This window comes from Gymnoscopelus microlampas (assembly GCF_963454915.1).
Source record: "Gymnoscopelus microlampas genome assembly, chromosome: 23".
NCBI classification, from domain to species: Eukaryota; Metazoa; Chordata; class Actinopteri; order Myctophiformes; family Myctophidae; genus Gymnoscopelus; species Gymnoscopelus microlampas.
In genome coordinates this window covers 11,446,190-11,463,344 of record NC_139960.1, presented here as the reverse complement: position 1 = coordinate 11,463,344, position 17,155 = coordinate 11,446,190, and the positions used below count along the sequence as shown (strand labels likewise).

The 17,155-nt window shown below is 41.5% G+C and overlaps 1 protein-coding gene across 3 annotated transcripts in view; it reads left to right on the top strand.

The window, feature by feature from the left end:
- LOC311039958 (calcium-independent phospholipase A2-gamma-like) overlaps nucleotides 1-16,512 on the top strand; it is a 22,751-nt gene extending 6,239 nt beyond the window's left edge. For 2 of the 3 annotated variants that reach the window (XM_084049989.1, XM_084049990.1), the window contains exons 2-13: nucleotides 1-421; nucleotides 917-1,133; nucleotides 1,682-1,954; nucleotides 3,015-3,283; nucleotides 3,836-3,985; nucleotides 5,626-5,777; nucleotides 7,645-7,739; nucleotides 8,311-8,482; nucleotides 8,654-8,711; nucleotides 11,058-11,252; nucleotides 12,974-13,169; nucleotides 14,421-16,512. The exon at nucleotides 1-421 is cut by the window's left edge and continues 117 nt beyond it. In XM_084049989.1, the coding sequence (XP_083906115.1) occupies nucleotides 107-421; nucleotides 917-1,133; nucleotides 1,682-1,954; nucleotides 3,015-3,283; nucleotides 3,836-3,985; nucleotides 5,626-5,777; nucleotides 7,645-7,739; nucleotides 8,311-8,482; nucleotides 8,654-8,711; nucleotides 11,058-11,252; nucleotides 12,974-13,169; nucleotides 14,421-14,695 (2,367 nt within the window). In that variant the 5' untranslated portion in view covers nucleotides 1-106 and the 3' untranslated portion in view covers nucleotides 14,696-16,512. The remainder of the gene's footprint in view (nucleotides 422-916; nucleotides 1,134-1,681; nucleotides 1,955-3,014; nucleotides 3,284-3,835; nucleotides 3,986-5,625; nucleotides 5,778-7,644; nucleotides 7,740-8,310; nucleotides 8,483-8,653; nucleotides 8,712-11,057; nucleotides 11,253-12,973; nucleotides 13,170-14,420) is intronic. The other variant, XM_084049991.1, reaches the window with a different exon arrangement.
- Nucleotides 16,513-17,155: the final 643 nt, after the last annotated feature.

Here is a 17,155-nt window from a genome sequence, read left to right as displayed (position 1 = left end):
ATTACTTCACACAACCACCACAAGCCTAGACTCTAAAGGCCCTGACCACGCTGACAAACACTCTTTAACCTGCCACTACTGGTGTTCCATGTGAGGCAGCCGACGCATGTCTCGGATCTGGACCACGCTCGACAGCTTCACCAAGGCGGTCGGCAGCACGGGCCTCATCGCCAAGATCTCTAGCCGCCTCAAGCCCGGTCGCGGTGCCGTGGCAGGTGCCAGCTGTGTGAAAAAAAAGGTTCCGGAACTTCCGGCGTGTGTCAAAGCGGAGCCTGTAGCCGCGGCGAGCGAAGCCACGGCGGCTCTAACCACGACATCGGCCGCCGCCGCCGCTGCTGCTGCCAGTGAAACCGCCATGAAACCTCCAGAAGAAGAGCCGAAGGGAGCGATGGAAGAAGAGTCAGAGCAGCCGTCACCGCAGGTCAGTGGTGGAAAGTGACTGAGTACATTTACTCAGGTACTGTACTTAAGTACAATTTTGAGGTGTTTGTACTTTACTTGAGTATTTCCAATACTTTTACTTCTACTCCACCACATCTCAGAGGCAAATATTGTACTTTTACTACAGTACAATTATTTGAAAACTTTAGTTACTTGTTACTTTGTAGATTTTGATTATTATTACAAAGCATACATTAACCACTTCAGCCCTATATACATTTCAGCCATTTGAAAATAGCCGATCTACAAGCTTGTAGATCTGAATTTTATATTGAAAATTTTACTTGAAAACTTGTGAAATGGGACATTCTGCATAATGAGTACTTTCTACTTTTGGTACTTTTAGTACATTTTGATACTTTTGTACTTTTACTCAAGTAAATTTAGAATTCCGGACTTTCACTTGTAACAGAGTATTTCTACACTACTTTTACTTAAGTAAAAAATGTGAGTACTTTTTCCACCACTGCTGCAGGTCACAGAGAAGCCTTTCGTTGTCGCCAGGAAGCCCAAACCTAGCTTGGCGTCGGCGGCGAGTGCGTCCGCCGCGAGCTCCTCCTCCGCCGTGGCGAAACAGACTCTGCAGCTGTTCCACCCGGCGGCTCTGTCCGCCAACATGGACGAGACCTACACCGCGCTGGCCCAGCACGTCAACAGTCACTTCAACGTCGGCCCACAGACACAGGGCGATGGTAGGCCTGTCACAATTATTACATCATCGTCAGATCTTTTTTTCTGCATAATCATCATGATCATCTCCATGTTGAAAAATGTGCACACATTTTCAAAGTACTGTATAAAAAATAGCAGAAATAGCTGATCTACAAGCTTACAAAGTGTCACGAAGTTAGCTATAGCTATTTCTGCTATTTTCAAATGTATACAATTATTAAATATTTAATATTTTTAAATGTCATTTTATTTATTTCAATTATGGTTTACATGATCAAATTACTTTTTTTTTTCTTTTTTACATATTCCATAAATGAGCATTTAGAAGATACGTCTTAATATATCTTAAATATCTTAAATATGTCAATAATTTCTTTGTATATTTAAGTTATTTGTTATATCTCGCCTGTGCAATTTTTGATTTCGAAGCCCAGAAGGGCAAACAGAAATGTATGTTGTATTGATAATGTTAATCTAACAAGTTCAACGTCAAACACACAATGACATCGTTAATCTCAATTATTTGCGTGACAATTGATCGTCGATTTTAAATGTGTAACCGTGACAGCCCGAGGGGATGACGGCGGCGACTACAGGCCGCAGCAGTGCAGCGCGGAGAAAAGCCCCGCCGCCGATGAGCCTGTCCTCAAACGAGGCTCCCTGCCTCCCGCTACCAGAGAGCACGTCCCCGTGTTGGTGCCCGTGGCGGAGGCAAAGTCTGTGGAAACCGCCACTACTACCTCTCCTGCCCTCGCTCCCCCTCCTACGACCCCTGAAAACACCAGCCCTCCTCCCACACCGATGCCTTCTCCGGATTCACCCGTCACCGAGAGTGCAGGTAGTAGTACTAGTTTATATTTTGGTCATTATAAGCATATCAATACAAAGCCTTCATTTGTTGTCGTCATCGAAAACATAGACCGAAAAGGTGTAGGCTGAAGCCTTAGCTTATTGTGTCTACCCTTTTAACCTTTGAATAACTATCAAGAACTATGTAAGAAACTATACAACAACAAAAAACAACAAACAAATATAACAGACAAGCAAACGAGAAAAACAAAACAAACACACACAAGACAAAAAAACAGCAAAAACATATATATAAAACAACAACAAATCACTTTCATTTTTTAAACTGGAAAAAAAGAAAACAAGTAACAGAAACAAACCTTCTGGTTTTCTAATATATAATATCAGTCAAGTATATTCCATGTAATAGTAAAATAATATGGCATATAATATATATATACTTAAAGTTAGGGTAGGTGATATTTGTTTGGTTAAAAACTAAAAGTTTTTTGTTAACAGGATTAAGTGCTATATTGTGATAGTAATCATTGCTATAGAGTGTTTGTTCAGTAACAGGGGGTCTCCATGTCTCTGCAGCTCTTTGATAAACAGAAAATACATTTTCAGGTAGGTGACACAATTTCAGCCAATCAGGAGAGAGTACCCATTTGTCGGCTTAACTTTTATAGTGTTCCAGTTCACATTGTGTCTGCTCATTTCTTTGTGTCATCACTTCCAATTTCACTTGTTTAATCTGTACCCTGTCTGAGTTCTCTATCCTGATTGGATAAAATTGGTATCCTGACCTGAAAATCCATTTCCTGTTTATTAAAGAGCTGGAGAGACATGGAGACTCCTGTTACTGAACACACACTCTATAGCAATGATTACTATCAGAATATAGAGCTATTTAACACTTATTTTAACCAAAGAAAATCACTTACCCTTTAAAGAGCTGGAGAGACATGGAGACTCCTGTTTGAACAAACACTCTATAGCAATGAGTACTATCAGAATATAGAGCTATTTAACACTTATTTTAACCAAAGAAAATCACTTACCCTTTAAATAAAATATATTTCACATCATACTAATGTTCTATATCTATCTAGGTGCGATTGTCCCCGTGCCCGTTACCTCCCCCCCGAAGAAAGGCTTCTCTCACTACCTCTCCGACCCTCGGCCCAGCGTCCAAGCCTTTGTGGCCAAGTTCAGGGGGGAGCCGAAGAGCGGCGCGGGCGCCGAGAAGGACAAAGCTCCTCCGTCGCCTGCCTTGGAGGAACCTGCGTCGGCCAAGGCTCTGGAGAAGAAGAAGACAGAGAGCGAGGAGGAGAAGGCGGAGGACAAGGCCAAGAAACTTCTGCTGTCCCAAAGAGAGAAGGTACTGTAGGCCAGATGTTCAAAAGACTCACCAATAGGCTAAAGCAGGGGTCTTCAACGTTTTCAGGCCAGGGACCCCCTAGCTGAGAGAGAGATGAAGTAGGAACCCGCTCTATATAACTTTTTTTTTTTATAATTAGTTCTGCTCTTTTTTTCCTCTACACCTATACCTCTTAGCCAAAAATAGCAGATCTACAAGCTCTTGTAGATTTGGAGCTTGTAGATCTGCTATTTTTGGCTAAAAGTTCTTCTCAGAAAAGGTATGCTAGGGTTCAAGTGGTTAATGTAAAAAAAAATCCTTGGCTTTATCATCCCTGTGCCAAGGCCAAAAATACATTCTAGAAAAAAAGTGCTTAGGAAGCGAGATACAGCCTTTTTCAGTAAGATGTTAAACAAGAAGTGAATGGAGCAGCAAATCTTCAAATCATGATATCTTTTACTTGTACCAGAGTATTTCTACACTGCAGTATTGATACTTTTACTTATGTAAAACATTTGAGTACTTTTTCCACCACTGGTGACACTCCTTGTATCTGGTATGTTCCTCATCCAGATCATAGCCAGAGTGAGTGTAGACAACAGGACCAGAGCGCTGGTGAAGGGCCTCCAGAGAGTCAGTGACATCAAGCTGCTCACCAGCAGAGTGGAGGAACTGGGCTACCATCTGCTGGAGTTCCCAGAGACTCGAGGAGTCGCCATCAAGGTTAGTGTGTCTGTGTTCTGTTCTCACCAATGCGCCTTCTAGCTGCAGGGGGTGGGCAACTTTGATGAGGGAGAGGGGCCACTATGTTTCCACACTCAGGGCCACATTGCAGACACGTCTTATCTACGTATTTTAACTTTTTTTTCGTAGAGACAGATCTACAAGCACAAAACGTGTCGCATCGCTACGCGTTTTGAGCTACTTTTTTTTTTTTACTTTTTCTGTTTTTTTGCTACTTTTACAGATTCTTTTGGGGTATTTTGGAATCCTGAAAGCTTACATTTTTATTTAATTTCAAATGCATTTAGTTATACTTAAGTTAAATTTAAGAACTTAAATACAAATAAAAAAAAATGTAACAGCTGAAATCAATATATCAGTATTCCAATTGAAACCTGCGGGCCGGAATAAGTGAAGGTGTGAGGGCCGCATGTGGCCCCCCGGCGTTGCTCAAGATGCGACACGTTAGCTCGAAGATCTGTTCTATTCGCGCAAGCAACACTGTCGTGTTATGCAGTATAAGTTGATCTCAACTGTACTTCAAACGTCAAGGCTATCATTTATGGCTGTTTGACTTTGTACCTCTTCTACCATGTTGTAAGAGTAGCTGTCGGCCACTTGTCTCAGATAACTCACTTTAGATAATCTTACTTTTTGTCGCTGTCAGGCTGACCCCTTGTATCTCCATATGTATTTCATCATTTGTTTTTTTCCTAAATCAATGTCCTATTTTATACTTTGTCATATGAAAGTGTGAAGTAGGGAAAATAGCTGACCTACAAGTTGTAGATCTGACTTTTTTTTGTATTTTGATTTTTGGGGGGGGGGGGGGGGGGGTTCGCCCACGTGCCCAAAATGGGGACACCAGTTTGAAAGTGTATTTACCCATTAAAAGACTGGGAACGCATCTGTGTCATTTTAGATTTCTTTGGCTATTCAAAAATAGCAGATATAAAAGCTCATTGCGCGGCCGAGTGCTATGAGCGCTATTAGCGGCAGCGGTGGCCTAGTGGTTAGAGGGGCGGCCTTGATACCGGAAGGTCCCTAGTTCGATTCCCCAATTCATCACATCGATCATGAATCACCGCTGAATAGCCCTTGAGCAAGGCTTCCATGCAGGGTCCGGCTGGAAACAAGCTTCGTGCTTAGTCCGACACCCTGGGTAAACAACAAACTTTGCTTTTGCTTTGCTTTGCTTTGCTAGCTTGTAGATCTGACTTTTTTTTTTTTTTTGTAAAACATTGTGCAAATCTTTGAATATATATATATTTTTAAGCGAACATTTATAACTCAAATCTTTGCTACTGGGGGTCCCTGGAACACAATATTTTGAGACAAGTTTTATTTTGTATACTTTTATTTTATATGTTTTTTTCAAAAAACTATTAGGATTTTGAAAACATTCAAAAAATTGGCCTCAGGTCTTAATGGGTTAACAAGAGCTTGTGACCAGATAATAACTACATAATAACTACATGGGATCCAGTGGAACACAGTTTATCTTTATTTTTTCATTTCCTGAAGAGTAACGGGGGTTGGACGGCGACGATGTGCTTGTTTACAGAACTTCTGAGCACATTTTGTGAAAATGGCCCTTCCTTTTTGTCACATTTGTCACATTGTCCTCGCCTAACCTCCAGGAGAACGTGCTGCCCTGCCTCCTGCGTCTCAGGCAGGCCAGGGACCCCCCGCTCCAGGCCGCCGTCAGAGAAGCCCTGTCCCTGGTGGGCTACAACGACCCCGTCAAAGGCAGGGGGATACGGGTGCTGGCTATAGACGGAGGAGGAACACGGTAAAAAAGTCCCAATGCTTCATATCGTCGCTGTCGGGCAGAATATCTCTATATTTTAACTTTTTATGGGGATTTGTTCAGTAAATTAGCATCTCTCGCCAACAATACATAATAAAACACAGGAGCCGAGATACAGATTGTTTCCCAAATAAATGAACCAGGAAGTGAATGCAGCAGTAAAAAAAAAAGCAATTTTTTATGAATAAAACAAAACAAACTTGACTTTCTCGTCCATGGCAGGCTGCGCCATAGCAGAAAAGACGCTATTTAAAAAAAAAAGAAATAGGCCGCGCTATGAGCTTGTATATCTGCTATTTCTGAATAGCCAAAGAAATCTAAAATGACAGTGATGCATTCCCGGTCTTAATGGACTAATGCTCTACTTGATCATACTACAGTGTCACACAAAAGTCTAAGAAAAATAGCAGATCTACATGCTCAAAAGTGGCTCAAAAGTGCTCAACAATGTCCATCCCCTCAACCAATGAAAAACGACCTATTGGACAATTTGGTGGAACCCCACCTCCCTCTCAAACTCTAGACAACAGTATTGCGATTGTTTTTGTTTTTAGCTTGTAGATCTGCTATTTACCTTTTTTCTTTTTTTAATCCTCAAAAGTAACAGTTTTGGACATGGTGAGGTTTCCACCTGTTTCCAGGTCTTGAATTTGGGAAAGTGCATAGAAAGTAGTAGGGGTGGAAAATATAATCGAATCAGCAATTAATCACGATTCGGACATGGACGATTATAGAATCGATTATTAAAAAAAATAAAAATTGAGCAGCAGCCATATTTTGGTTGGTTATCAGAATATTGAGAAGCCTTTGTTATAAGTCAGTATTATTTTACAAAAAGAGAGTGGCTGAGCCATCTGCATCTCAGGCCTGTGGGGAGAATGAGTTGGAGCCAGCACACAGTGTTGCTGCAGAGACTGCAGAGACTGCAGAGACTTCCCCAATCATGGCCGAGCCAAGTCCTGTTAGGTCCGCAACAAGGGCCACTCCTAAAAGCTCCATAACACGCACCAGGATTGGACGGCTGTCAAGGCCACCAGAGAGACTGGGCTATTAGCATAGTAGGCACGTTTGGGGGGGAAAAAATGGAAAAGGGGAAAAAGACATTGATGTGGATTACTGAATTACGGAATTAAGTAATGTGATGTTTGGGGCTCACTTGGGGTTGTATGTTACTGTCACTGTAAGTCACTGAGGGGACTTACTTAAGAAAAGGAAGATGTTACAGGTTTAACATATCGATGTGATCGGTTATCTGCATGTATCACTGAGAGCATATATAGGCCGGATGTATGGGGCTTGTATTCATTCACCATTCAGTTTAATACAGAGCCTGAACCTGACCACACTGTCTCTGTCATCCTTCTTTTTATATTGCATACTATACTTTCAAACAGGGACTTGTTTATTTTCTGCAATTGTTGATATTGGCAAATATAACCTTCCAGCTGACAGTGACACATCTCTCCTATTAGTTTTTATTATCAATAAAAGATAATGGAAGTAAATTCATCGCGAATCGCAATAATCGCAATTTAATTGAATCGTAGCCCTCGGAATTGAATTGAATCGTCAGGTACCTACCAATTTCCACCCCTAGAAAGTAGTATTGTTCCCTTATACTAAACTTACTGTTTTTAAACATATATTTAGAGATTTGTGTTATGAAGAAGTAAGAGCTATCTAAAGTAAAGTGTGTAAACATTAGTCACCTTGCCTGTATTGAACAACGCACAATACAGAATAAAATGAGCTTGATAAAAAGCGCACATAGCGATAAAAATAAAACTCATGGTGTGCCGACTGTGGACGGTAACTGCTCTTTAACCTGTGTTTATATGTTGGTTTGCAGAGGACTGGTGGCCCTGCAGGCTCTCGATAAGCTGCAGAAACTGACGGGGAAGCCCATCTACCAGCTGTTTGACTACATCTGTGGCGTCAGCACAGGTATGGAAGCCGTTTGATTTTGCAGCCCTCTTAGATTGACTCCATATGGAAAATAAGAACGGAATCCACGCTGGTCAGGCACGGGATCCAGGATTTGTATTTTAAGCCTTCCAGTCCCTCCATTAATTCATTCAATGACTGATTATAAAAAATAAATTGTAAAGTCCAGCTAATTTCCTTTGCGTCTGACTCTGTGACATGAAATAACCCCTCACAGACCAGTGTTAAAGTTATAGTGTGAATAGAATGCCCAACCCTTCATTCGTCCTTTGGCTGTTCAAAAAAAAAGCAAACATTTGTAACTCAAATCTTTGCTTCTGGGGGGGGTCTCTGGAACAAAACATTTTGAGATGGGGGTCCGTGGCCAAATACAGAATCTAAAAATGTTTTCTAAATCCTAACAGTATGTTGCTATATCAGCGGTGCTCCAACTTTTCCATGTCAAGGACCCCCAAAATGATATTTATTTGGCCGCGGACCCCCATCTCAAAATATGTTGTCCCAGGGACCCCCATGAAGCACAGATCGGAGTTAAAAATGAATGTTCGCTTCAAAACTGTCTCTCTCTCAGGTGCCATCCTGGCCTTCATGTTGGGCGTGTTCCAGATCCCCCTGGACGAGTGTGAGGAGATGTACCTGAAGTTGGGTTCGGACGTCTTCAAGCAGAACGTCATCGTGGGAACGATGAAGATGGGCTGGAGCCACGCCTTCTACAACAGCGAGATCTGGGAGAACCTCCTCAAGTCAGTCTGCTCTCCTACCCTGTGTCTAACCCTGTCCCCTGTGTTTTATTGCCTTTCAATAAAGTGCTGTTGTGTGATTCAACTCTTTTTACACTCTTCCTTCTCTCATTATTTCCATCCCTGAGAGGTGAAATGAAATTAGTTTTAACTTTATCTATGTATTTTTCCCAGGGAGAGAATGGGTGAGAGGCTCATGGTTGAGAGTGTCCGGGATCCAAAGTGTCCTAAAGTAAGTCCCAGCATAAAATATGTACTATATGATGTATATATCTGTTCATTTCTTTATCTCTATTTTATATTATTCAGTGTTTCCCCTATAATTTTGCACTACCAGTACACTTCATATACAGTTACACATTTTGTGAGAAAAGCACAGACAGACAGACAGACAGACAGACAGACAGACAGACAGACAGACAGACAGACAGACAGGATAGTTACTGTCTTACTGAAAGAGAGGTCAACACTCTTTGACCTCAACACGATCATGTCACTTCACTCATGCATTCTTCTTATTCATGTTATCTCTGAGTCTGGAGCACACAGAAACACATTTCCAATCAACTGTAAGTTGGTTGTGACAATAAATGTTTGAATATTATGTTAATATTCTCAGCACCTCTTCATGGGACAATGAACTAAATTAAGACACTGGATTTATTATTATGAATGCAAAAGGAAAAAGATACATCGATGGATCTATTATATTGATATTCACCATCACTGCTACAGCTTTATAGCCTGACACTCAGCCTGAATTTTCATTTCGTTTCACTCCATTATTCATGACTCCTGCCTGAACATATTTTTTTAATGGGCGTGGCTAGCGATTCAGGGGCTGGAGCCAGGCTAACAACTTTATCCTAGGGAAAACACTGTTATTTTATTTATTTTTTATTATTAGATTTCATTCTGTCCCTGAGAAGCACTTTGTGACGTGATCGTTTTCTTCTAGTCGTAAATGGAGTATCACTGTAAGCCATATTGTGAAGAAATCCCATCAACGATTGTTAAAAAGTTGAAGCTGTTATTACAGCTTCAACTTTCTCACATTGTTGTTCTCACATTTTCTGCTCAGGCGATGACAGGAAGAAGCTAAATAAGGTAGTGAAGGCAGCATAACAAATCATTGGTCTGGATCTGCCAAGCATCTGTGATATTTATTCTAAGGATTGGTCTGAAAATAATCAGGGACCCCTCTCACCCAGCAAATGCACTTTTTGTCCCACTTCTTCTGGACAACGGTTACAAAGTAGAGCTTCGTTTCTGTAACGGCACATATGAGGACAGGCAGTGAGGACCCTTAACTCATTTCAAACCGGGAACGCATCTGTGTCATTTTGGTTTTGAGCTATAACAAAAACTATAATTTATACTTTGAGCTATTCAAAAGTAGCAGATCTACAAGCTTGTAGATCTGCTATTTTTTGAACAATCGTGAACATTTTGTGCAAATCTTTGAATATATATATATTTTGAAACAACATTTTTAACTCAAATATTTGCTTCTGGCGGAGGTCCCTGGAACAACATATTTTGATGGGGGTCGGCAGGCCAAAAACATATCATTTTGGGGGTCCTTTTACATGAAAATGTTTGAGAACCACAAAAAACATTTAGAATACTGTACATTTGTAAAGATTTGCACAAATTGTCATGATTTTTTTTTAAATCATGACAATTATACAAGCTCATAGCGCGGCTATGAGCTTGTATATCTGCTATTTTTTTAAATAGCCAAATAAATCTTAACACATCGACTGCCTAGATCGAGTTAACTCGATATTAGTAATCCAGCGCTCGACTGCCTAGATCGAGTTAACTCAATATTAGGTATTTTCATTGGTTTCATCTGTGATCGCGCGGGTCTGTTTATTTTTCATCAGCACTTTCGTTTTCCACCTACGTCACACTCACCCGAAGCTGGATGTAAAAAAAAAAAATCGTTTCCGGGTCACATTGTTTTTCTCCGGTCATTTTCGTCCAGAATAGAGAAAAACAGCTCCCCTTTTATTTTCTTTGGTCCGAGTGACGATCAGGCATCGTCGTCGTGTATCACATCGTATCACAAGCCGATCAGAGATTGTCGAAGACAATCACATCCGGTTCATGTTGTTTGACTGTTTGAGCCTGGAGGGAGGGGGGGGGCGAGTCAGCGAGTCATCGAGGGTGTCATTTTGCTGCGCTCTGCTGGTCGATCGTCGTATGTGTTCAAAATCATGGCCTGAGAAACTTAAATGCATTTAAATAAGAAAATAGAGAAAACAAAAAAACACGCAAATCGCTGGCAGTCAAGGGGGTAAATTTGGAATAAACTCTGGCAGTCAATGTGTTAAAATGACATAGATGTGTTCCCGGTCTTAATGGGTCAACACCCCCGTCATCAGTTCAAAACATTAACTGAACTTGTATTTTCTTTTTAATGCATTTTGTTGGAGAATCTTTTATACATATATTTGCGCACTGTTGCGTAGCTATTTGTATTGCATTGTCTTGTCTCCCGTGCTCACACCAAATCAAATCTAGTCTTCATGACTAACCGTGGCCTATCGCGTTACTCTGATGTGTCCACCAGGTGTCAGCGGTGAGCACCATAGTGAACAGGGGTCTTCCTCTGAAGGCCTACGTGTTCAGGAACTACCGGCTGCTGCCGGGGGTGAGGTCCCACTACCTGGGAGACTGCAACCACAAGATGTGGCAGGCCATCCGGGCGTCGTCTGCCGCCCCGGGTTACTTCCAGGAGTTTGTGCTGGGCAAAGACCTCCACCAGGTAGGACATTATATCCACATGTTGTTGTAGGACAGGTGCACAGTGTTTATTTAGCTCTGAAGGTGTACAAATGTGTACACCCTCAGTGTTACACATCCATAACGGTCCTATTTAGTTCCAGTGGGGGAAAGTAACTAAGTACAATTTTGAGGTATTTTTACTTGTCAGTACTTTTACTTCTACTCCACTACATCTCAAATATTGTACTTTTACTCCACTTCAATTATTTGAACACTCTAGTTACTAGTTACTTTGTAGATTTTGATTATTTTTACCACCCACCCTAACAAAGTGAGCAGGGCTTAAATGAGTTGTAGATGTGAGGCCAAGAAGTAGCCTTACCAGTTTCTTTTGGGATGTCTGGAGCCTTGTTTTACGGCCTTTGTGGCCACTGTTCCATGATTTTTTACTAAATTCAGTAAAGTGAATTGCCGTTGGGTGACTTTCACAGCAGGCATAAAAATATATATTTATTAAGAGCATTCACGTGCTTCACATACAAACAGTTGACAATATGTAAAAGTAACCTCAACATACACTGTAAGCACTCATGTCATTTCATTCTATGGCATCTTCACATTTTCATCACAATTTATCCATATATCCAGTCAATATAATTGGCAACATCTCTTTAAAACAGCAGAAATAACATATTTGGGAGTGTATTGTTTTAGTTTGCGTGTTCTAAGGCATTGGTTCTCAAAGTGGGGTCCGGGGACCCCCAGGGGTACTTGAGGGGGTTCCAGGGGGTCCCCAGCTAAATGATAGATTAGGCACCAAATGGACCCTTATGGGTCTGTAACTCTGAGAGTGTACAAATGGAACCAAATGGACCCTAACGGGTCCATTTGGTTCCATTTTTACACTCTCAGAGTTACAATAACCTTTCTTTTTACAATATAAATTGGGGTCCCAGAGATATATAAATGCCATTAAATGGGGGTCCGTAGCCCTAATGCATGTCAAACTGGGCGTCCTTGAAATTAAAATGGTTGAGAATCACTGCTAGAGAGCCGTAAAAAGCTTCTCTTATTGGGGTCCCTGGCTTATCTTTTCAAATGGGGGTCTGCGGGCTAATAAGTGTCAATTTGGGGGTCCTTGACATGAAAACGTTTGAGAACCACTGTTCTAAGGTATGCACAGTTAACATTTTGTTACGTTCATGGGGTTCCCCAGCCTGACACAATTTTCATCTAGTTTCACTCCATTACTCAGTCTGAAAGCCCTCTCAGTGCAGCCGTTTTCTGAGATGGGGGGCGTGGCCAAAGTGGGACTCTTTAGCGATCGATTCATACTGGATTAACCCGATCCCGATTGGGCCGGGCCGCCGGTTAGATTTTCGAACCGAGAAAACTCCGCCTTTTACAGCGTCACCTGACCCTGAATGCAAGGCCAGTGATTTCGGGGGGTTGGATTCAGGCTAGGTGTTCCCTATACATGAAGACATTGATAACATCCTTTCCTTCTCCCTCTAAGGATAAAGGATAATTCCTTTTAACAGGTCGTTCATGAAAGTCCTTGCGGTCTTGTTTCCAATGAGAACCTGTGAGCAATTAGGGGTTAAGAGTCTTGCTCAGGGACAAATTTCATTTCATCGCCGCATATGCTGGTCTGGCCTGGAATCGAACCTGGGGCAACCAGGGCCTCTGGCTCCCTAGGCGGGCTCACTAACCACTCAGCTATGGCCGCCCTCTCATCTCCTTAACTTTCCTCTCCCCTAGGACGGAGGTCTACTGATCAACAACCCCACGGCGTTGGCCATCCACGAGTGTAAGTGCCTGTGGCCCAACACCCCCGTGCAGTGCGTGGTGTCTCTGGGGACCGGGCGCCACGAGACGGCCGGCAAGAACAGCGTCACCTACACCAGCCTGAAGACCAAGCTCACCAACGTCATCAGCAGTGCTACCGACACCGAAGGTGATGCCTGGTTTATACTCTTTATATACGCTGCGTGACAGTCTATACCAGTGGTTCTCCAACTGTTTTCATGTCAAGGACCCCCAAAATGATATGTAATTTGGCCGCGGACCCCCCCCCCCCATCTCATATATTTTGTTCCAGGGACCCCCCAGAAGCAAAGATTTGAGTTAAAAATGTTCGCTTAAAAATACATATATATTCAAAGATATGCACACATTTTCAAGATTAAAAAAAAAAAATAGCAGATCTACAAGCTCATAGCGCGGCACTCGGTGCCGCGCTATGAGCTTGTAGATCTGCTATTTTTGAATAGCCCAAAGTGTAAAATAATGCTTTTTAGCTCAAATCTAAAAATGACACAGTTCCAGGTCTTAATGGGTTAAATATATATATATATATATATATATATATTCAAAGATATGCACACATTTTCAAGATAAAAATAAATAAATAGCAGATCTACAAGCTCATAGCGCGGCCCTCGGTGCCGCGCTATGAGCTTGTAGATCTGCTGTTTTTGAATAGCCAAAGCCAAGTGGTTAAAATGATTGTGGCGCTACGTTAACTCATTTTGCTGGGGACCCCCTGGTACCGTTTATGGCAGTGGTTCTCAAACTTGTTCAGGTCAAGTACCCCTAAATGAATGTGTATTTGGCCGTGGACCCCCATCTGAAAATATTTTGTGCCAAGGACCCCCATCCAAGATTAAAGTTAAAAATGTAAAAAAATATTCAAACATTTTCAAAGAATGTCAAGATTCTTTTTTAAATAGCTGATGTATGTAGGGCCCTGGTGGTCCCTGGACCCCACTTTGAGAACCCCTGCATTAGACCACGGACCACCATAACTCTGAGAGTGTACAAATGGAACCAAATGGACCCGTAAATGGAACCAAATGGACCCGTAAGGGTCCATTTGGTTCCATTTGTACACTCTCAGAGTTACAGCAACATAAGGTTCCATTTGGTTCCATTTGTACACTCTCAGAGTTACAGCAACATAAGGTTCCATTTGGTTCCTAACTATCCAACATTTATCTGGGTACCCCCTGGAACCCGCTCAAGGACCCCTGGGGGTCCCCGTACCCCACTTTGAGAACCATGGGTTTATGGCACATGACGCATGGATTCTCAAAAACGGTCCGGACCGTTTATGGCACTCGATGTGTTAAAAAGTGATATTATACACAAACTTCAATCCAACCTATGTCCCCACCCATCACCCCCACCCCCACCCACCCCCCTCCAGAGGTGCACACCATGCTGGACGCCCTGCTGCCCCCCGACACCTACTTCCGCTTCAACCCCTACATGAGCGAGGAGGTGCCGCTGGACGAGAGCCGGCCCGAGCGCCTGGCCTACCTGAAGGGCGAGGGCGAGCGCTACCTGGAGCGCAACGACGCCAAGCTGAGGAAGGCGGCCGGCGTGCTCAGCCAGGAGAAGAGCGCCATCCAGCGGCTGGCCGAGTGGGCCAAGCTCAAGGCCGACATGTACGAGGGCCTCCCCTTCTCTTCCAAGCTGTAGCTAGCTTAAGCTAAGCTAGCTAGCTCCTCCTCCTCCACAAAAAGGCCCCGCCCCCCCACTCGCACACTTCCCGACAGGAAATGGAAGCTATTTTAAGCCATTAAGACCGGGGAGCGCATCCGCGTCGTTTTATAGATTTATTTTGCTATTCAAAAAATTGCAGATCTACATCCTCATGGCACCGAGTGCCATGAGGATGTAGGATCTTGGAATACATATATTTTTAGGCGAACATTTTTAACTCAAATCTTTGCTTCTGGGGATTCTTCAAATGTCTTCTCCTAACAGTTTAAAAAAATCACACCCTGTGTGAAGAGAGTGGTGCCTTTGATGAGCCCCGTATTGATGTTGGCATCAATGTTTGTTTATTGGTCATACATACGGACGGACACACAGACAAAGTCAGATATAGGAGTGGTTGGCACCACTCAAAAACATATGTTGCTATACTGTAATATCAGTGGTTCTCAAACTTTTTCATGTCAAGGATCCCCAAAAGTTTATGTATTTGTCGGCGGACCCCCATCTCAGAATATGTTGTGCCAGCGACCCCCAGAAGCAAAGATTTGAGTTAAAAATGTTTGCATTAAAAAACAATTTCAAAGATTTGCGCAAATGTTCCACAATTTGATTTTCTTTTTTTGCAAATCTACAAGCTCATAGCTTCTAGATCTGCTATTTTTGAATAGCCCAAAGAAATCTTAAAATGACACAGATGCGTTCCCGGTCTTAAAGGGTTAAAGATGAAAAAAAAATGTCAAAGAACGATGATGGCATCGTGCTGTCCTGTTTAGTGCAGCTGTCTTAGGAAGGGCCAAAGGACAAATAGGGTGGACCAGAGTCTATTGGAACCTAAGTTCTCTCTTTACTAAGTCAGAAACTAAGCTTTCTCCATGCAGCTTGAAGTGAAAGTACCAAAATCATGTTCAACATGGGTTGTCCTGCCCTCTGAGGACTGTTTAAGTTGGTTAGAAATTGACTAAACTTATGTATTTCAATAGGACATAAATAATGTGATGATACTCACAACTGAAGATAATGATTGCACAATTGCAAATGACTTGAAATGCCAGGTTTTGACTTGGGCAAAACACTGACTTTATTAATTGCTGATAGATGCACCATCTAATCCGTAATAAGTTCATACATTTATGAATTCTGGAACGTGTCACGGAGGACATTGAACACCAGTCAACAGCAAATTGTAGATGATTTGGCTAGTGGCTGATTAGTTTTTCTGATGAGTCTCTTCCTGACACTTTTGAAGGTGAACAACTACTGTATCATTTCAGCATCCAAAACGAATTATTCAAATCAAATTGATTCATTGATCTATAACCATGCTGAATTTGTGAATGCACAGCTCTAGGAGTGAAAGTTGATATGAGTTCCATGCTCTTGTGATGGCAAGGTTAACCCATTAAGACCGGGGTATGCATCTGTTTCATTTGTAGAATTCTTTGACTATTCAAAAAATATCTACAAGCTCATAGCGCGGCACCGAGTGCTGCCCTATGAGCTTGTTGATCTGTATTTTTTGAAAAATTGTGGAAAATGTGTGCAAATCTTTGAAAAAAATAAAAATAAAACAAATAATTATATATATAATAATATTATTATTATATATTTTTTTCTTGTTTTGCGAACATTTGTAACTCAAATCTTATTGCCTCTGGGGCATTCTACAAATGTCTTCTAAATCAGTTTTTTTAATTATTTTCTTTGCTATATATCAGTGGTGCTCAAACCTTTTCATGTCAAAGACCTCCCAAAATGATATGTATTTGGCCACCGACCCCATCTGAAGATATTTTGTTCCAGGGACCCCAGAAGTAAAGATTTGAGTTACAAATGTTCGCTTAAAAAAAAAATATATATATATATATATATATATATATATATATATATATATATATATATATATATATATATATATATATATATTCATAGATTTGCACAAATTTTGCTGCTATTCTGCTATTTTTGAATAGCCAAAGAAATCTGAAATGACACTGATGCGTTCCCGGAGTGAATGGGTTAAGTTGGTTTTATTTGTCTCTGTAAAGACCTTTGCCCTGGACCACTCAGAGGGATTATTTGTGTCCAATGAAAGGTACATAGTGGGAAATATTGTCAGGAACTAATTTAATTATAATAACTGTAATTATTTGTAAATAACACAATGACATAGGAACTGTCTTTTTCATTCTTAGTAATGTTAAATTAACTGGAATACAGTGCATAAGGCAGACACTAGGGATGTGGCCATCAGATGGTATCATAATGACTGATTCTTTCTAATGTTCTACTACTGTATCAATAATTTGTGCACTTTGTAAAATAGAAAAGATTTCATTCCCAAATATATACGTGTGTGTACACACACACACACACACACACACACACATATTTTGGGAAAAAAGACTCTGCATTATACTGTACAAGAGATCCCTTCATTTT